At 32.6% G+C, this 21,924-nt stretch overlaps 2 protein-coding genes across 8 annotated transcripts; both read right to left on the bottom strand.

Moving 5' to 3' along the window:
• Positions 1 to 5,023: 5,023 nt before the first annotated feature.
• On the bottom strand, positions 5,024 to 9,308 carry LOC141689836 (pentatricopeptide repeat-containing protein At1g03540). 7 transcript variants are annotated; one of them, XR_012562543.1, is made up of 4 exons: positions 7,324 to 9,308; positions 7,092 to 7,153; positions 6,126 to 6,843; positions 5,024 to 5,673 (listed from the first exon to the last, which is right to left on the bottom strand). XR_012562543.1 is itself a non-coding variant. In XM_074494323.1 (2 exons), exon 1 carries the CDS (start codon positions 9,208 to 9,210, stop codon positions 7,345 to 7,347), a length of 1,866 nt encoding a protein of 621 aa, XP_074350424.1. In that variant the 5' UTR covers positions 9,211 to 9,308; the 3' UTR covers positions 5,024 to 7,153; positions 7,324 to 7,344. The 7 variants fall into 7 exon arrangements, 1 of the variants encoding a protein (XP_074350424.1); XR_012562541.1 differs by having other exon boundaries at positions 7,086 to 7,153; XR_012562539.1 differs by having other exon boundaries at positions 6,960 to 7,153.
• A 3,371-nt stretch (positions 9,309 to 12,679) lies between these two features.
• LOC141691994 (RNA polymerase II C-terminal domain phosphatase-like 4) lies at positions 12,680 to 13,402 on the bottom strand. The gene has a single exon (XM_074496741.1). It carries the CDS (start codon positions 13,400 to 13,402, stop codon positions 12,680 to 12,682), a length of 723 nt encoding a protein of 240 aa, XP_074352842.1.
• Positions 13,403 to 21,924: the final 8,522 nt, after the last annotated feature.

Genomic DNA, 21,924 nt, shown 5'->3' on the forward strand with positions numbered 1-21,924 from the left:
AAAACAAGATTTATCTTCTGTTGTTTACATTTAAATGGACCTAGTTGAGACACAGTTTACTAAACTTGATTCCTTGATTTGAAGTTGCTAACTAATCATGTGGTCTAAAATTTAAAGTCGTAGATGAAAGTTCGAATATGACCTAATACTCTATTTGTCCTTAATTGTATGATATTTTTCGCTAAGATTAACTACAATAACTATAACCAATATCAATAATAAATATTGAATTAAATAAATGAGAGTGGGAGGACTCGAATCCGAGACCACTCCATAAACCGAGTTCTAATATCATATTAATTAATCAGTCCGTCTAAAACCTTAAATTGGTAGAGAAAGTTCAAAAACGATCTTATGCTCTTTAACACAAGTGTACATTCAGATTTAAATATGAGTATTTTATGGTAGTCCTTTTTGAATAAGTCAAAACGCGCATAAGCACATCCGGACACATAAGAGTCGGGGCAAAATAATCGGGATTATGTGCAAAATCTTAAATTTGTTGCTGAATTTTCAGGTTTTACACTTCAAGTCGATTAAATTATGAAAAAAGATACATAATGAATATCAAAATATAACTTAAGGAGTGATGCATTATGCTTTTCCAAACTTTTAATACATATTTATTTTTTGATCACAACTAAGGTTGCAAAGTTCAATTAGGTATATATTAATTACAGAGGTGTGAAATGTATGTACATAGAACAAGCTCCAATACAGGTTACAGAATCCCCGGTAAATTAAAGTAGAAGCATAGCATAGATGACATGAGAGATGACCATAACGTGATACTGGTTCGATATGTTAGTGTTTCAGTTTCAAGTTTGGTAACCAGTAAGATGTAAGTTCTTTTTTTAGGTTTGTCAATATCACATGCGTAAATATATTTTTTATCCCATCTTTTGTTAATTGTTGACGTCATTATTTCCTATTTTATTTTATTTATATAACTGATGGAATAAACAACACCGACAGTCTGGGCTGGCTTAGGAATTGAAATATTGATGCGTCTCTCTTGGTTAATTCTGGGCCGTCGATCTGCAGTGCCGTGAAATCTTCGCCATACAATAGTGATGTTACAACTTCCTTCTGAGTTGCTTTAGGTTGTTGCACACTTTTATTCTCTTTGTTTCATAACAAATAATAAATTTATAATTCTTTTGCCTTTGTTAAATAAATGTATGTTTGACCACTGTTTATATTTATTTATTTAGCATTCAATATATAGCTTTTATTTATTGAAATAGTCATTTTTTCAATAAAAGAAGTTATTCAATATATAAGACCCGTTTGGTTTTGCTTGTTGCAGACAATTACAACAGTTTTTTGCTAAAAACAATCATAAAGCGGTTGAGTAAATTTTAAAAGCCGATGTCTTGAGAAGTGTTTTTTATCTAAAAACTGATATTAGCACAAGTATGTCTCTCGTGCTTTTGGAAAAAAAATATTTTCAATTTTTTGCAGTAAATAGGTGTCAGTTTCACCTATCAAATCTTCTAAAAATATTATTTTTATATATTATATCTCAAAATATGCATAAATTAAAAAAATAGCAAATAATCCTCTAATTTTTCTGACAACACTTTTCCTCCCAAACAGAGTCTGTTATCACCAAATTACATTATATCTCGATAAATATTCTTTATCATATCACTCTACAACGGACTTTCCTTTTTATTACATTCACTTTATTTGCTTCTATTTATAATAATCATGTTTATTTAATTTGTGATGTGTAATACCATTATGTTTAACTAAACTACAGTAATAAAATTGATTTTGAATTGAAAAACGAATTAAATATTCGACTTTTTTTTGCAAAAACTATATAAAGTCAATTCTTAAATCAAGTAAAATATTAATCATAAAAGTTTGACCGTGAATTTAAATATATCTCAATCGTTTTAACTCGATTTTAAATTATTCAAAGATTTATTTCATATATTTATTTCGCTAAGATTTCGCCATTTCGGATACACATTTTATTTTTGAGACCGAAATTAATTTTATAACATTATACTTGATATAAGTTGCTATACGTGAAGAATCGAATGTATAAAATTAACACGGATAGAAGTAAATAAATTAATCATAATATTCAAAAATGTCATTCTATTTGTACAACATGTCATATATTAGACATGCAAAACACGACATGTCATATACTAGATTTTTTTGACAGAAATTAAATATTAAATTAAATATTTTTGATATAAAAGAGTATATTACAAGTTTAGGAAAACCAGTTGTTGATTTTAAATCTTGGGCATATCCGGTTTGTATGTAGAGGGTCGGTCAGTTGATCCCACTGAATTTATATTTTTTTTCAAATTTATGTGTAAAATTATTTTTCCCTTAAAATATGTAATGGAATTTAATTTTTTTTTTGACCCACTAAAAAATAATTAATATAGTACTAAACTTACTCTTGACCTTAATAACCGGAATTCTAAGCCAAACATGTAATAAGGAATTAAACAAAATCAAATAATATAGAAATAACATAAAGAAGGCATATTGCTTGATATAATCACAACCAATAGAAAACGAAGCGCACTAATTTTTATGATAAAATACGAGAAAATGACAATTTGCAATCAGGGGACACGGATTGGTCACGGAGGCGGAGCCCGACCATTAAATGCTAGCACAATTTAGTGGAAAAAAATGCTAAGAAAAAGTTAGATTTAGACAAATTTTCAATATATATTACTACAATACAATATCTGTAGTTAAAACTAGATAACCGAAATACGGGTGATCGAAAGTTTTTATTCATTTTACGAGATTATTCAATTACTAAGATTAAAAATACATTACCTTTACTATGTTAAAACTAAAAAGAATCATTTATTTATCAAGTTTATCAAATATTTGTTTATCGAGAATATAGTATGTACCAACAACCTAATTTATGGGTTTAAAATAAGTTTTCTTTTAATCAAACAAAAACAATTCTATATTCCATAAACAAAAATAATTCTATATTCTTAGCTTCTCCATTGGCCCTTTTATTTTCAATAATGCTCTTTTTATTTCTAAAACACTAGATACATCATACACATAACACATAATAATGGGGCAGTTTTTACACAAAGTACAGATCCAAAATGATGCTGTGTTTGTCTGTTGCTTTGACTAGCAAACATTTACCAATTTGTCATATACTTTTAGCAATTTGAAGTTTGGAATAATAAACAAGATCGGGAAAAAGATAAGAGGAGTTCGCATCTTGCAGCTGAAGACTAACACTTGCATACTTACAAGCTACTACTAGTATACATGCAGGGCCCGGTTGGGTTCAGTTGGTACACATGCTTCTCACAACATCTCTGCCCATCCTTAGCTCATTGGACCCAGCAGCATTGCTAAACCAAACTTTCATGTGAGTGCTGCAACCATCCAACAATCTAACTATCGCATTCATCACTACTGGCAAAACTGCACTAATATCCTACATACCATACCATTTCTCACTCATTGGCGGGCGCCTACATGGTTAGTACACTGTATGGTTAGTACTAAGTTTACGCACATCTCGACTAATACTGAAAATGGCTAAAAATATCCGGTTAGTACTAAGCTTACGCACATCTCGACTAATCCTGAAAATGGCTAAAAATATCCTACCATCATGACTCTCTATTTAAATTCCACCGTCATGACCCTCTATTTAAATCTGAAATCGAACTTGGGACCTTAAGATGGTAAGTCCCGTCCTGAACCGGCTGAAGGGTGAGTACCCTTAGAATTCATTTGTAAAGGTTAAGAGCATTTTTAATAATTACAAAAGTTCTTGGATTTCTAAAAAGAAAATTAAAATTTGACTAAAAAGTTATTAATTATTTTGTGGATAAAACCACATTCACTAGAGGATGATATTGTTTGGCAGCCAAAGATAATACAGCTTTGATCAGCCATATTAGGTGGTAGTTATAACTATAAACAACCCCACCAGTCATAGAATGGGCAGGCTGTTGTACATTCAGAAGAATGAAAGTAGCTGCAGCTAGCACTGTTTTCTCATATCACAACACTGGAATTACACTGTCTTCCTTTCATAATCTCCCGTCGACACGTACTATTACACCTACTTGTCGATAGTAGCTAAAACAGACATGAAATAAGCTCTAGAGAATAGCATTGCAAACAATCTCAACTTTCGGTCTTTGTATTTCAGGCAATCGACAAAAATACAAGGTGGAATCTGAATGAAAACATAATGAACACTGCTCATAACATTAACCGTGATTCTGTAATCAGGATTTCGGACTGACATGTTTTGTTCCTGCAAATTGCAGCTCGTTTCTTGTTTGCCATCACGTAATCTTTTGTAATTCAGAGAAAACAATGCAAATACTAACCAGGTACATAAATTTAAAGGTACTAATTCCTTAACAGCCGGCCTTTTCATCTTTAAAACGATAAAGAGATGAGTCTCGTCAATAAACTCGAGTGGCCCCATCTCCAAGGTGGATACAGGCTGGAAAATTTCTTTTCCTAAATGAACCAGGGTAAAATGTTTCTTGACCATCAGCAATAAACAGGTCTGGTCTCAATCATATAACCATTTTCCCTCTACTTGTCCATGTGATTTTGCATTTCTTTCTCGCCTCAATCTTTGTTGACATTATTTCTATTTACACATATTAGCTCTCTTGCTTTACATTGAATCTTATTTGAACATAGTTTCATATCTACCCCTTACGCAGAGCAGCCAACATCGAGATTCATTACATAATAGCAAGAGCTGCCATTTTTTTCTTGTAGTGTCGAAAACATGACAGATCAAATGATGGATTGAGCTATCATTCCAAATTACTAAAAAACTTGAGCATATGTTTCAATGCCATCATATTAGCATGGTGAAGAGGTAGAAGAATAGCAATCTACGAGATAGTATACATATTGTAATTCCACCAAATTCAAGAATCAAATTCTTCTGGAAATCAAAATATGTCATTTAGACAAATCCATCATTAGTTCGGAACAATATCCTACTTCCAAAACATACCATACCATAGATAAGAAATGAAATCTGAGTCATACTGCCTACTAACATAAACCCATTCATATAATTAAGGCAGTAAAACCAAGGATACTAAAATTGACTAGGAATTATTTGACTGCCTTAATTCCTAGTTGATATTATTATCCTTAATTATTTGACTGCCTTAATTCCTAGTATCCTAGTAGAGTTTCTTCACAAAATGTGATACATTTTCATGTAGATGCCTGATGTAGTAGAGTTCATACTACATAGAAGAAATGCAGTACCCTTGTTGCATACACACAATGGGGGACTAGCAGAATGAACCAAGTGTTATAGTTTGTTTCCCACTAGACTGGGCTTTTCTATCCCACGGATACTGAACTATGTTCATATATTCTTTACCATTTTGATATAAACAGGGGCCTTCCCCCTATATTTTTTGTCTTTGGATTCAAATAAGATGTATACATCCAGAGCCACTATTTTGGTACTACACATTTATGGCATCGCATCGATCTGAGTTTGTTTTCTACCTGATTACTGAATGGATCTTGAGATTGATCCTTTCGCATGTTGGCCTGAATGACTAGTGTATTCCATGCAGCCGGTGCTGGAGCAGATGTTAGGACTTGGAAGACACATTTGAGAAAGCAACGTCAATTGAAAGCATGACTGAAGAACTGCATTAGAAACATATTTTGTAATACAGTGGGCAAGTAATACAAAAATCGAACCTGGATATTTAAACTCATGTCTACGTACATTAGCATTAGAAGCATCTATCGACAACAATGTTATAATATACTCCCTCTGTTTCATTTTATTTGTCTTTTGACTTTTCTGCACACATCTCAAGATGCATTGACTGCATAGTAAAAATTATTATTTTTAAAATTTTCTTTTTGTAAATAAAAGTTTAAGTTATATATTTTATTTCAGGAAAAGAAAATTTTAAAAATTATTATTTTAACTATGCGGTCAAATCACCTAGAAATGAGTGCAAAAAAGTCAAGCGACTATTAAAATGAAACTGAGGGTGTTTTATAATTACGTATATAACTACCTATTAATATAATTATTACGTATTTACATAATTATAACTACTTTTTTATGAACTATTTAATTGAATTACTTGTCAAATGTAGTTGCCAGATGGATCAACTTTATCGAATAAGGACCAGAATATGTTCATTTGTTCACTTGTGTTCATCCTGTTGACACAATGGATTGGAGATACAATTATTAGCGACGAGAATTGTTGCCAGCCATGTGTTTGAAGCAATCTCAGCTGAATAAACCTGATTGACCCCAACCGGGAATTGTTTTCCCTTCTTGTCACCATGTCAGATGACCATATCATCTATACTATGCTGAAGAGGTCGTTTCACTCCAAGTGGATGGACAAAGGTAGCCATCAAATGCTGACAAAAAGTAAAACATATAGCAAAGGTCAGTAGACTCGGTACAATTCCGGACAGTGAGAGCTGAATATCCCCTGAAAACTCGTACCTTTATAGTACGCACAAGATATACAACCATAATAGAGAGATATTCACAACAAAACATACACAGATTGATCTCAGTTTAAGAATAATTGCTCAATTTTTTATACTTCAGCATGTCTCCATCCCTCGTAAAACAAGTAAAACATAACTACCTCATAGTCTGGACGTGAGTTTTGCTTCTGAATTCAGAAAAGTCAACACTCTCGAATATATATGCTTTAGCCTAATCCCAAATTACCAATGGATTGCATGATGCAGCTGAACCTCTCTCCGGAGCACGAATTAATTTAGGAGTTTTTTGCATTCTATTCACGCCGACACAAACTCTTCCATTGCATTACTGACCTGGACTTCAGGAAAATCAGGTTGTTCCTGACAGCAATTCTTTCTGAAAAGTACAATCAAAATGACGCGAACAAGATTTCAAGTGCATAAAAGATTAGTGTGCTAGGCTCACTCACACCATCACTCCATGGATTTCAGGAAAGCTAAGAAGTTCAGCATCATTTCTAGAATCGCCGCAAATTTTAGTTCCTTTTCCATCAACTTCAATTTTTTTTAGCAAATATGAAAGAGCCTGTCCTTACCAGTACCTTGTGGCAGGACATCTAAAGCTTCCCCGCCAGCCGCCAATATATATAGTTTTAGCCTCTAGCTGATCGATAATAAAACATATAAAGACAATCAGTAAAGAAGGAAGCTGGATTCAACTTTATATTATGACATAAGAAGAAACTAATGAATCAGGCATTCAGGCACAAGACAAATTTATATCCTATTACTTAATATATCATAAAGCGATTCAGTTCATTAATTAATTCTTACCCTGCGTGCTTCCAGACGCTCTCATCCAGGGAACTCTACACAGGCCTTATCGCAAGACAAACCCAAGCTTCCCTGAATATCAATCCAGCTCTTTCCAGGCATTATCTTCTTAACACCTCGATTTTGCATTAGCTTTCTAATCCTATCAGCATCACTCCACCGACCAACATCCCTATAAACATTAGCTAGCAGCACATAGCTCAAATGGTTTTTTGGTTCCAATTCCATCATTTTCTTGGCAATACGTTCAGCAGCAGTGGAATTTCTACTAGTTGCGCAAGCACCAAGAAGTGCTGCCCAAAGAGAAGAATCAGTACTCAGATCCGATTTATTTAGCAGGGTTTCTGCCTCCTCTATCTGTCCTGCACGGCCGAGGAGATCAACCATGCAGTTATAATGTTCCACACCAGCCTTAATACCATACTCCTCAGTCATTGAGTTGAAATTTTTTCGCCCTTCATGAACTAAACCGGCATGGCTACAAGCAAAAAGGACTCCAACAAAAGTAATGTAATCAGGTACAGTGCCCTCCTCGATCATCTCATTTAATGCTTTAAGTGTTTCTATACCTCTTCCATTTTGAGCCAACCCACAAATCATAGAGTTCCAAGTTACAAGATTCCTAAACACCATTTGCTTAAATATTCTATAAGCAAAATCGATGCAACCACATTTCGAATATACATCAACAAGAGCTGATTCAACTACAATATCTCTCCAACCACCCCTCCTCAAATACTGGCAGTGAACCTCTTTCGCTTGTCTTACAGCTGCCAACCCCGCACAAGAACGAAGAACAGTTCCAAAGCTATAGAGATTAACCTCCATTTTCCTGAAAAGCTCTATAACAGTTTCAAAATCACCTTTTTGACAGTAGGCATTAAGCAATGCAGAGCAAGTAACCGCATTCTTCCTAGTCATCCTATCATATACAAATCGGGAATTAGTAACCAGTCCACATTTCCCGTACATGTCTACAAGACTACTACCAACAATCACATTACCAGTCTCTCCAATTACAATAACCTTAGCATGAACTTCTTTACCCTGCTTTAATCTGCCCAAATTACCACAAGCCATCAGAATCGACCCAAACATGTACTCATCAGGAACAAACTGATACATTCTTTGAGTCTTATAAAAAAACCCTAAAGCCTCTTCATACAAATCACTCCTAGTACACGCAGAAATAACCGAAGTGCAACAAATAGAATCCGGTTCAACCATTTCCTCAAACAACCTACGCGCATCACTCGAACATTTATTCCTCCCATACATATCAATCAAAGCACTACAAATCACATTATTCCCATCAAACCCACATCTAAAAACAACCCCATGAAACCCTCTACCAAGATTCACCTCCCCGAGCTCCGAACACGCCTTAATCACACAAGATAAAGTAAACCCATTAGGCTCCACACCCTCCCCAACCATTCTCCAATAAAAATCAAGCCCATTTCTAGGTTTCCCTATCTTAACATAACCCGAAATCATCGAAGTCCAAGTAACAACATCTTTAACAAAAAGCCCATCAAAAACCCTCCTTGTTTGATCAAAATTAGAACCCAATTTAAAGTAAAGAGCAAGTAAACTATTGCCAACAAATCTATCAGTTTCAAGGCCTGACTTAATTAAATGACAATGTAATAACAACCCATGATTAAAGGAGTGAACTTTAGTACAGGTTTGTAATAAAGATGCATAAACAAGGGGTTTAACAAGAATAGTATTAGAATGAATTGAGTTAAGAAGCTTAAGGGCATCAAAAAGATTACCTGATTTGCAGAGAGAGAGAATGTTAGATACAATTGAGTTTGAGGTTATGGTGGGGTTGAGATTATTACCATAGCTGTAGTGACGGATGTACATACAGAATAGCTTCATAACTCACTCACTCCCCACTTCTTGAGGTTTGCACATACAAAAACAAGGTACGAGAATTAGTCTGACTCTGGTCTGGTGCTGCACGCTTCAAAAAAAAATACAGTTTTTATTTATATAAGGATTAATTAAATTAAGTTATGAACACGTACTGAAATTGATATATAATTCTGATTTTGTTGATTAAAAACTGAGTTGCATTTAGGGCTTAAATGAATCGAACAGTTTTTTAAAGCTTGTTCGAGTTTATCGTTTATAAACTCGTTCGTGTTTGATACGATTCAAAATATTTGCGAATAATCTGTTTGGTTCGATTGTTATCGATTTCGAGTAGGAACAAAAATGTTGTCTCATAAAATTATTTAGAGCTGATAATTCGTTCATTTCGTATATTTTTGTGTTATGTATTTTTGTGTTTTGTGTCATGAATGCCTAACCCAAACCCGAACCGTTAAAAATTCGTTTCGTATTCGTGTAGCTTCATTTGGTGTATATTTCGTGTTGTTTTTCGTATAATTTAAAATTAATAATAAAAATAAAGATAAATAAAATATATATTTAAATATTAAGTTTTTATTAGTCGAGTTTTAAGTCAATAAATCATAAAGACTCAAGTGCAGTCAATTCGTATAAAATTTAAATTTGAATCTATTTTGTATCTATTTTCTATAAATATTATATGTAAGATATTATTGTAAAACATATGTATTCATATAATTTTGATAAATTTATTTAAATATTTATTTATTTCGTATACTTTCGTTTCGTGTTCTGTAAGTGTAAAACCAAAATCAACACTATAATTATTCGCGTAATTTCATGTTCGTGTACCGAAAAGATAAAACCAAACCCGTTCGTGTCGTATTATTGTGTCGTGTAAGTTATTGGCAGCTCTAAAATTATTGAACACCGTTTAGGGAAGCTTCATCAAATGTCTTTTGCTGCCAGAACTTCAGGACTTAATAATTTTAAACATGTATTCCAATTTCAAATATAGGATAAGTGGGGTAGACAACTAATTTTAGAAATTTGTTTTTTGATTACGGGTTGATAATATCGGACATGATACGAACCGGACTCAATTTGTAATCCGATTTATTGAGAAAAACTCAAAAATGACCTGAACACGACGTGCACAATCCGAAAATGACATGAAATTATTTGTTTTGAAGAATTTCATTTTTTACAAAGAGGAACACGACCTGAAACCGAAATTACTACACCTCATGCCAGTGTGACAATATGATTAGGAAATCTTGTGGTCTTTTCTGAGGAACTCAACTCTGGAGGATATATAAGAAAAACAGAAAAAATGAGGTACAAGTACAACTGAAAACCAATTGGAAATAAGTTGAATAAAAATAAACAAAGGGTTAACAAATTTGATGAACATCCTGTTTTATTTGTAGGAACTGATTAATTGAATGCATTCTGGAAAATAGTTTGTATTGGTCCAGTTGAGAAAATGGACTGGAGATTTTGGACAGACATACTGCAGATATACAATTAATTAGTAGCCTCAGAGTTTTGTGTTTTACAACAGCCATGTTGATGATTGTTTTGCTCCTCACCCTTCCACCGGCTTCTGGTGCAGGTGCAGCCAGCATTGACTTCCGAGACGAAGAAAATCTGAATGTAACCTTCTAAGGCAACAACTTTCCAACTTGCAAAAGCAGGCATGAGAGTTGTAAATATTAGGGGATCATACTGAACTTTACGCTTGATTATTATAGTAAAACCGATCACCGATCACCAATCACCGTAGTAGCTTGCCATTTGTATCCAGTGATTATCAGAGGCTTAGCTTGTATACGTAAGATTTCAAAAAAATATTATAAAACCGCCACAAAGCACGGGTAAGTAATGTAGTACCTGTAAATAAACATACATAGTAAAGGATGCTCCCCTTTCATAAGTAATGTTAACAAAGTATATTGGGCTCGGGTACATAACATGATCTTCAAGCGACTTATTGCAGCTTCTGTTTTCTCCACATAAATGGTAATGCTTTAACTTCTCGAAGAAGACGTGGTTTGTGCAGTTGTCTCTAACATGAGTTGTTGGAAATAAGTGGCAGAGAACCTATCAAGTGTCTTTGAGACTTTTAGCTGATTGTTCTAATTGAAATGATAAAAGTTGTTTCAGCCAAGCAAGAAAAAACAAATCATCTATTTCTTTTCAGACCAAGGAAGGATTACATACAATTATGCTCCGCAGAATATGAAGAGTATCCCTTAAATTAGAGACACCAATTTGTTTGGTCTGTTTATCAAGCCAGTTAAGTGCATTGTATTTGAAATTCCTTCAGGTGTATCCCAGTAGCCATGGACACATAATGCACTGCTATAGGTTATAAGCTATAGTGAAACAAAATCTTACTTAGCAAGAGGTTCTATTAATTCAAACAAAAAACAATGCCCTAGTATGTTTATGAGATAATAAGGACTTCCTTGAGAGTTGAGACCATGGAGGAGAGCTATTGATCCTCAACTATAGATTTTCTCTTTTAGGGAAGAGGAGGACGGTTGGAGAGAGTTTTTTTGTGAAAACCTTCAAAACTTTCCAGCAGGTCGTCTTATAGGTAAGGGATGTGTTCCCTTGGAGTTGCTCTAAGCAGGTGCCCAATTACTAGCAATAGCATTAATAAGTTTCTTCTGTAAGTACTTACAATATTATAGGTTAAGATAGACTCTAGCTAACATATTTATTACTAGCTCAAAAGATCTTTAGTCTATCATAGCACATATATAAGAAGGCTTCAGAACCATTAGTATCTCTTGCCAAACTATACTACCTCTGTTCTACAATAACGAATATATTTAAACTTCAACTTTGTTTTACCGAGTGACTTCACTTACATCTACTGGTGAACTAATAGTACAATATTATTTTCTCAAACTCGCCATTTTCAATTCCATCCTCCTGATGTAAATTGCGCAGATACTTCTGTAGCTTGCAGCCTGTGGTTACTCTGCAGCTGGATCATTATGAAACCTTCACCGGTGTGAGTAATCGAATTTCTGTTTATATGTATAATTTAAGTGGAACATGTAACTTTTTCTTGCCCTAAAATCTGATAAATCCTTTGAAAGAAACTATTGTCCATGAGCTTTACAAAAAGGTAATGTCACCCCACCATTATGCTCAAGAATATTGATCAAATAAGGCCTCAATCACAATAAAATGTCTTTCCATATAATAAGAAGAATATATATGCAGGCAACATATGATCAACGAAGTTAAATGATAAATTGATAACAGCTTAACCTTAAAAAAATGAGAAACCTGTAACATTCAAAGCTCCGTCTAGCAGGCTATAACTGATCAGAGGAATTCATCAATGCCAAAACATTTATCCTCATCTCGCAAATTAGTTACTTCAGCAACATAAGTATATTCAATAATAGGTTACTTATAATTATCAGCAGCAGCCAGCAGCACACAAACAATAGTAGTCCATCTATCAAATGTCTTAATTACTTGAATGATTAAGTACAAGTTCTAGCAGGTCTCTCACATCACAGTCCACCGAAAGATTGTCTCTCTTGAAATACAAAGTATGTACCTCTTTGAGGACTTCCAATGCACAGACCAAAGCTCCTGAACCTTCTGTTTCGTCGCTAAACACACTGTTAGGCGGATCAAAATAAACGTACCTGTTCATCAGGATCAGATTACGCGAGTATTTTGGCCATACATGCTTTAAATCATCCAAAATAAGAACAAAACTTTCATTAACATTAGGCAAAACATCAAGACTCTTTTCATACGCGTCAGTAGACTCTTCTGACGATATAATTCTTGATCCGAAATACACCCCTTCCGGATCAAGAACCTTGGCAACTGCCCTGGCATAATCGCGTCCTGCAAGAGTGTATATGTACATCTCAAACAACTTGCTTGCTTCTTTCAAGAACTTTCGTACAAACGGTCTCAACTTAACCGCGTACTTGATCGTCCAAAAATTTAGTAGAAAAACATCATCAACATTACCCAAACTAGAATTTCCTGCGGTTTTTTTGAAATTGCATTCATCTGATGCGTGAATAAGAGTATGATCCAAATCCAAAATCAAACACAATTTTTTTTGGCTTTGTAGATGCTTCAACTTTGAATTTTCGATTCCCATGCTTCCGAAAAGTTTGTCTAGTTCAAGCACTTCATAATCTACTGCAGCTGCAACTGTTTGAGCCATACTCTCAACACAACTAAATAGCTTATATCAAGAAAAAAAAAGATGGACAGTTGGAGACGAGTATAATAAACCTAGGGGATATATGTGTTAGAAGAAGAACTATATAAGCTTAAAACTCTAATTTATGTCCGAATTAAAATCAAATTAATTAGGTTTTAAAGGCGGGTTTAAATCTACTTCGGTTTCTCAGCAATACCTGGGTAAAACCGCGTCCACGCCCCATATCAAAAATCGAAAATACTACTCTATCACAGAGTAAGATAATTATTGGGCATACAGGTAAACAGAGTATTACCATTGGAATTAATAAAAAATATTATTTTGAGTGATTTTGTTATTTTATCGGGAGTAAATATATATTGTGTTCAATATATTGGAATCGAAGAAAAATATTATTTTAACAAAATTATTATTTTATTAATTATTATTTAATAAAGGTTCAACTGTATATGATAAATAAATTTCAAAATTTATTATTTAAATTCCAATTATCTCGTACATGCCATAACCATTCATAACAGATAATTTTCAAGAATTTCACTTCTAAAAATTACGGATAAATGTATAATAAAAATATCTAAAATTTAAAAGTGGAGTTTAAATAATAAAAATAAATTTATTTAACAAATTTCCTATATTTTTACAACTCAAATACTCTTATTTATGATTCATTTTCATGACACTTCCAAAATGTATAGATGAGATTTCAGGACGGCCTTTAGCTGAGACGATGAAGGTGATCGCATACCACTAGGACAGGTGTACCAAAATTTTCTTATAATATAAATATTTATATAGGTGTGTTTTTTTATTTAAGATACAAATTTAATTCAAAATATATTAACATATGAATATATCTGTGATGTACATTTACTTTAAAATTATATTAAATTCTTTATTAGATAACTATTTTTAAAAGCTCAAAATCAACTTAAGTTTAAAAAAATTATATATTATAATATTATAATATATTATAATATTAAAATATATAATAATATTATAATATATTATAATATTTATTTTGAAAATGAGGCCCAACTATACTAATCTATTACTCTAACATGATACAATTCTAATCTGTTGGTTCAAAAAATTATTGAACTATATATTATTATAACATTATCACGATAGATAAAATAAATTAAATTAAAGCTGGCAAACATTTTCATCTTGATAACTTGTTTTTTTTAGTTAAAATGATAGAACTAATCCTCTTCATAACATATTTCAACTTGGACGATATTTAGTAATTTCTATAGTAAAAAACTAAAACTAAAATACCCACAATTTGGGGGACAAATGTCAATAGGCGGGAATTTCCGCCCAAAATACCCGTTGAATATACATTCTAGACATAAGTATGCATTTTTTTAAAAAATAACAAAGAATACACATTACAGGAATGCGTATTCACTTTTGTAATTTAGTGAATACGTATTCTGGGAATGCGTATCTCTTTAATTTTTTTTAAATACGTATATATGTGATGCGTATTTTTTGTTATTTTTTAAAAACTTTAATACGCATATTTTGAATGCGTAATCAGTGGATATTTTGAGAGTAACGTACCGCCAACAGATATTTTGGACTGTTAAAACTGAAAAATAGTGTATTTTATGCATTTTCTCGCATTAAAACGGAGAAAGCAGTAATCCATTAACTTTGAAAAGTCAAAAGCTCCCTCTTTTCCTCCCAAATGTTACATAATTTGTGTTGAACACGGAGTTTAAAAAAAAGATAAAGTATTAGAGAAAAATTAAAAAAGTGAATAAAATAGTAAGACCGATTAATATATGTATAAAGTGGATATAGTGGAGAGAAGTATTTGATGTAGTTATTTAGAAAATTATAAAAAATTTACTATTTTTTGAAAATTTTGAAATATAAACAATTGGAAGGGATATCTCAGCAAGGAAAGTGTAAACAAATGGGAGGGAGGATGAGTATACAGTAAAACCTCGATAAATTAATATTTTGGGACCATGAAAAATTATTAATTAATCGATATATTAATATATCGATATATTAATAATTTATTAATTTATCGAGATATAATATTTAAAATTTTACAACATATACAATTGTCAGAATAATAATTTATTTTCATTTATTGAATACTTAAAATAACATTAAGAAATATTTATGAATTTAAGTAAATTGAAAGGATTCACTTGTTTAATTAAATTACGTAATGTCCTGAAGTTCTCAAAATGGTTCAAGTCAGGGCACTGTCTTTTCCTATTTACCGCAACAAGGGACCTTATTTAACTAAGTACACAGTTGGAACGAGTCTCACGAAAAGATGTCATTAAAACAATAATTACATTACGTAATTTTCTCTTTTAATATAAACATAGTACGTTAGAGCTCCATAATCCATTAAGAAAAATTCAAAATGAAGTACAAAGCGACATCAATTTTAAAAAAAAGCAGGTTACAAGGCTTACTATAAAAGTGAATCTTAGAAATTTATAATTTTGATGTAATATACAATTATTAATTTATATATTATATAAAACTTATATGTATTAATAAAAAAATATTATCTTATAAATTTAGTAAATTATTAATTTAGTATAAAAGGTCTGGCTCGGGATTATAAGAAATTATTAATTTAAAGAGGTTAATAGTTTATGGAGTATTAATTTACACAGGTTTTGATGTATATCTAAGCAAGACTTGTACGGATAAATTTAAGTAATTGATGAAACTTTATGGCCATGATTTCTTATATGATTTCTTATATACAAATACAATAATGGATACATTTAAGCTAATAATGGATGCACAAACAAAATGGATCTAATTGTGAATAAGAAATCGTCCTAGATGGTACATTTTATCAAATTTGTGATTCTCAAAAAATTAGGACTCAATAAATAAAATATCAATATCAGGCGTTATAATTTTCTAATCTTGTTACATATGCAAGTTTATTTTTTTAGTTATAAATGGATAAAAAAAGTTAGACATAAAAAATACGGGACATAAATTTCAAATAGCACTAGGATACCCAAATCCATGATGAGATTATTTATGAAGCCAATGAGATAATTTTCAAGTCAATGATGTAATATCCGGAACATGATGTGTAATTATTTTTATCAATAAATACTTTTTTATATAATTTTATGTAATTTTTGGTAAATTATTTGATGATTGGTGTGGTTATGTGGATGTTTATATGTGGTAAAGTCTAGGTATGTTAATTTTATTATGTCCAAAATAGAATATAGATAATTAAGGTATTTTCCTAGTAATTTTTGGAGTATTACATGATTTTATATTGATTTATGAATTTATTAATTATTTTTTGAATAATTTCAAAATTATTTTATAAAGTCGGGAATCTTCCAAACTCAACTGTTTTTACGTTTTTATAAGCCGAAATTCTTCCGAAAACTCCTTCATAACCTAATCTGGTAATTCCGGATATTTTCCATGTTTTGACTTTTTCGATCCGAATTACGGTTAGACTTGTGCGCGGTCCGACGCAATACCATTTTCGATAACATTATATTCGTATAAATCGTTTTATAAAAGCCCGGTTTTGATAATTATCCGAAATAGGATAATACTTATCCAAAATAGTATAGTGCTTATCCAAAACAGGATAATGTTTATCCAAAACGATCGTATTTATAGTTACTTAGCGGCAAAACAACATATTTATTGATCCAATACGATCCATAACGTACTAATTTTACGTAAATATAAATATCCCTTTTCTAATTTCATTTCACTTGTATAATCAAATTCAGACATTACTGTGACGCCCTCAATCTCGGGGTTAGGAAATGAGGATCACACACCTTTAATCTATTAATTAAATAAGCATACACCCCGATTAACTACAAACAGAATCAAACATGATAAAGTGTGAGACAAGATTACAACTACCAACCATAAATATAACTTACAATCCCAAAATAATATTAAATAATCATAATCGATCCCGTCTTGGAACCGACAGATATCTCATTATATCTTTACAACTCTCTGGCTAAGCGCTTGCTCACTCAAAAACATCACTACCTGCTATGGCAACCGAAAGCCCTCAACACGATAGGGACCACCAGGTACGCTTTTACAAGCAGTGCGCCTAAACCTGGCCATCTTCTTGTTCAACTGCCATGGTTGGATTAAAAACAAATATATGAGTATAAAACTCAGCAAGTAACTATAAAGCAATTCTACGATATAGAATCCACACTATACTTTACCAATCTTAGGGCATTCTACTTTTTCCGTTCTAGGTGGCAGATTTATATCTTTCGGGTTATGAAAGGGTTATGAAGGAAAATTTTGGGGCTTTCAAGGAACAAGGCTCAAAGCAGGGTGAAAGCCGTCATTCATCACAAATCATTAAAGGATCAAAACAGATCTTTCAAAAAAAAGAAAGCGACAATCTTTTCATTATATGGAATCAATTATATGATCAACAAAATAAAAATCAGGGTTCACGAGTTATAAGCCGCACAATATCACAATCAACTCTTTTTAAAGCAATATGAACCATTTTCATTTTCAATGAATCAATTACTGAGTAGGAAATTTCAATTCCTTTTTTTAATCAATATGGAACCCTTGATTGGACCGCTTTATCTTTCATTTCATTATAATACGGGTGATCAGCCCGTACTGATCTCCATCCGGTCTTTAAGATACCAAATGACATAATTTCAGCCTTAAACTGGACTAGCCCCGCTAGCCTCGTACTATGACTGGACTAGTCCCACTAGCCTCTTACGTCCAAATCCAATCCATCAGGAATTCGTTCGGAAAACCTTGAGTTGGAAAAAGTAGGTTTTCTAAATTCATTTTACCATTACCAAGAATATGAAATCATCCAGACTCTTTCAAGTCGAAACTCATTCTTAGATTCAATTTCAAGAAATCAAAGTTAAGGAAATGAATCAAGGATAAGAAGGTGCAATTCCAGGTATCTTGAATCAATAATAACAAGGTACTTAAGTTAGAAGAATCAAAATTGTTTCAAGGATCAATAGGGAATATGGTGATCAAGGAATGTAGCATCATTAAATGGGATTTGTAAAAGTACTTATAGGGTTTATAACAATTCATGGTATAACAAATAATTTGAACAGGAAAGATAGGTTACCAAAGGATTGAATCAACAAGCTTATCAATAACAGTTTTACAAGATCAAAGACAGGGTATCTCAAATCAATAACATAGGTTCATTCTTTTAACAGTTCAATACTCTACATGGCATGAACAATATCCTCTCTATAACCATTTACACAAGTAATTAGAGTTACTTGCCTGAATTCGCTTTCCAGAAGGTTGAACTACTGCCACCTAGTATTTCTTTCCCTTTCCTAGCCTCAATGCCCTCACGCTCCGAATCTACAATCCAAAACCAAAATCTTAATTAGTTCTCAACTCATGTTCCCGGAACGTTCACTCAATACGATAACTCGATTATACTCTTGACTCAAATATACACATATGCACATAGCACATAACACATTCCTTTCTCATAGCCTTTATATCTTTATATACTCAATAATCAACTTATACTTGCTTAACCTTAACTATTCTTCAAATCACACTATTATAACTCATACGAGCGCATGATTTATTCACAACTAAATTTTTACGACCATAACTATTACTTATAGTTCTTTAATACCAAACAACTTAATTCCCCTTTTTCTTTTATTCCTTAATTCGAACCACAACAACAATCAAACTGTGAGGAATATGTGTATTAGTTTGATGATAAGTTCAACAAAACACTTAAGTATAAATCTGGTGTTTGTAGCCTCAACGGATAAGACCATTCTGGCTATCCGTTGAAGGAGTAGCTTTACTTAGAAATAAGTTTAGTATTGTAGCACATTTCATTCTCTGTATTTAATTTGTAATTCTTAGATGTTGTGGGAAATTATGAGTCATGTTGACTACTAGTGGATATGCAAATAGGAGGGCTAATTGTAAATATTTCATGCCTTGTAATTTTGTATAAGTGAAGTAGTATCAACTGATATTAAAGGCCTACAACGGATGAGAAAAAAGCTTCAACGGATGTCTCTAAAGCTTCAACGGATAACATCCATCAACGGATGAGTGCATCAACGGATAAAGCTTCAACTGCTAATACATCAACGGATAAGGCTTCAACGGATAAAGCTTCAACGGATAAAGCTTCAACGGATAAAGCCATCAACGGATAAAAGTTTCAACGGATGCTAAGCTCAATAGCAGTTGATAGTGACAATTCATAAGCTGACAGAGGCACATGGGTTGACAGAGACAAACTGGAATATGGTAGCCTCTTGGAAGAATCAAGAAAAAGCAGCATTTCCATTCTGGTACAAACAAGGAAGTATTCAAAGATTCACAGCTAAACCTAAATTGCATTGGATAGAGAAATGAAGAAGAAATATGTGAAGAATCTTTTAATTGTATTTTACAGTTTTATCTTCACTTGTAAACTTGGTGATATATATAAACCAAGTAGCGGCTAGTAATTAGATGGTGAATTTTCCAGAGCTGTTTAGAAAAATCCAGAGAGAAAATCATCTAGTTTGTACTAGGACGCAGTTGTGATTTAATTCTTTGAATCACAGATTTTCTGAAATAACACATCTCTGGTGGAACAACAAATCCACCAGAAAAGTTTTTAAGTTCTTTGTGTTCTTTACATCTGTGTTTGAATATATATCTGTCTGTATTAGCTTAAAGCAATTCACACACATTTGTTCATTAAAAGACTTAGCCTTAGAAACTGCTCAAAACTTGAAAAAGTTTTGAGATTTACATTCAACCCCCCTTCTTTAAATCTCATTATTAGTTCACTGGGAATAACAATTGGTATCAGAGCAAGCTCTTAACATACAAAGAGTTTAAAGATCTATTCTGCTAACATCATTAGTAAGAAGGATATTGGTGTAAAGATTCCAATCCTGGAAAGAGATAACTATCATCACTGGATAGTAAAGATGCATTTACATCTTCTCTCTCAAGATAAAAGCTACATCAACTGCATTGAAAATAGTCCTCACATCGCTCACAAAGTGGCCACAACTGCTACTGCAACAGTTGCTGTTGGACAGTCTATTCCCAAGCCAAAAGCAGAATGGACTTTTGAAGATATTGAAGAGGTTCACAAGGACAAGAAAGCCATGAACATTTTGTTTAATGGCCTAGATCAAGATATGTTTGACAATGTCATTAATAGCCAAACTGCTAAGGAAATTTGGGATACTGTGCAACTAATCTGTGAAGGTACTGAGCAAGTTAGAGAAAACAAAATGCAGCTTCTCATTCAACAGTATGAATATTTTCATTTTGAAGAAGGAGAATCATTGAATGATACCTTCAACAGATTTCAGAAATTGTTGAATGGATTGAAGCTGTATGGCAGAGTGTACCAAGTCAAGGACTCCAATTTAAAATTTCTGAGGTCTCTACCAAAGGAATGAAAGCCTATGACTGTTTCTCTAAGAAATTCTCAAGATTATAAGGACTTCACACTTGAAATATTATATGGAATTTTGAAGACCTATGAACTTGAGATGGAGCAAGATGAGCTGTTGGAAAAGGGAAAAAGGAAAGGTGGATCAGTTGCACTTGTAGCTGACAATGAGAAGATTGAAGCCAGGAATGAAGAAAAGACAATGCCAAGTCTCAAAATTGGCACAAACAAATCAGAATCAAGCAAGGGAAATGAACAAGTAGCTGAGGTTGAAGACAATTCCAGTCAAGATGACTCTGATGATGTTGATGAACATCTGGCTTTTCTGTCCAGGAGGTTTGCAAAGATGAAATTCAGGAAAAATGCAAAATTCACTAAGTCAAACAAGAACATGGTGGACAAATCTAAGTTCAAATGTTATAAACTGTGGCATAAGTGGACACTTTGCAAATGAGTGCAGAAAGCCATCCTCTGATAAGAAGAAATTTGAGCAAGTTGATTACAAAAAGAAATATTTCGATTTGCTCAAACAAAAGGAAAGAGCTTTTCTGACTAAAGATGATTGGGCAGCAGATGGAGCCAATGAAGATGATGATATAGAATATGTCAACCTAGCCCTGATGGCTAATTCTGATGAAAATGAAACTAGTTCATCAAGCAACTAGGTAATTACTACTGACCTCTCTCAACTTTCTAATATTGAATGCAATGAAGCCATAAATGATATGTCGAATGAATTATATCATTTGCGTGTTTCCCTTAATTCACTAGCTAAAGAAAACACAAGAATCAAAGAGAATAATTTGTTTTTAAGTGATAGGAATGCTGTGTTAGAGGGTAAGGTAATTGAGCTTGAAAAGATTAAAATCAAATGCTTGACTGTTGAGAGTGAACTAGAAGAATTTGTTAAGAAAGTAGAAATTCTTTCTAAACAATTAGAACGTGAGCAAGAGGTAATCAAGGCCTGGAAAACATCTAGGGATGTTAGTGCTCAAATTGTCAAGGTTCAGGGAATTTAATCACTCTGTGAGAATGCCTGGAAGAAAACCAAAAAAGAAGTTGAATTAATTGATGGATT

The sequence above is a fragment of the Apium graveolens genome, chromosome 10, assembly GCF_009905375.1.
Source record: "Apium graveolens cultivar Ventura chromosome 10, ASM990537v1, whole genome shotgun sequence".
In the NCBI taxonomy this organism is placed as follows: domain Eukaryota; kingdom Viridiplantae; phylum Streptophyta; class Magnoliopsida; order Apiales; family Apiaceae; genus Apium; species Apium graveolens.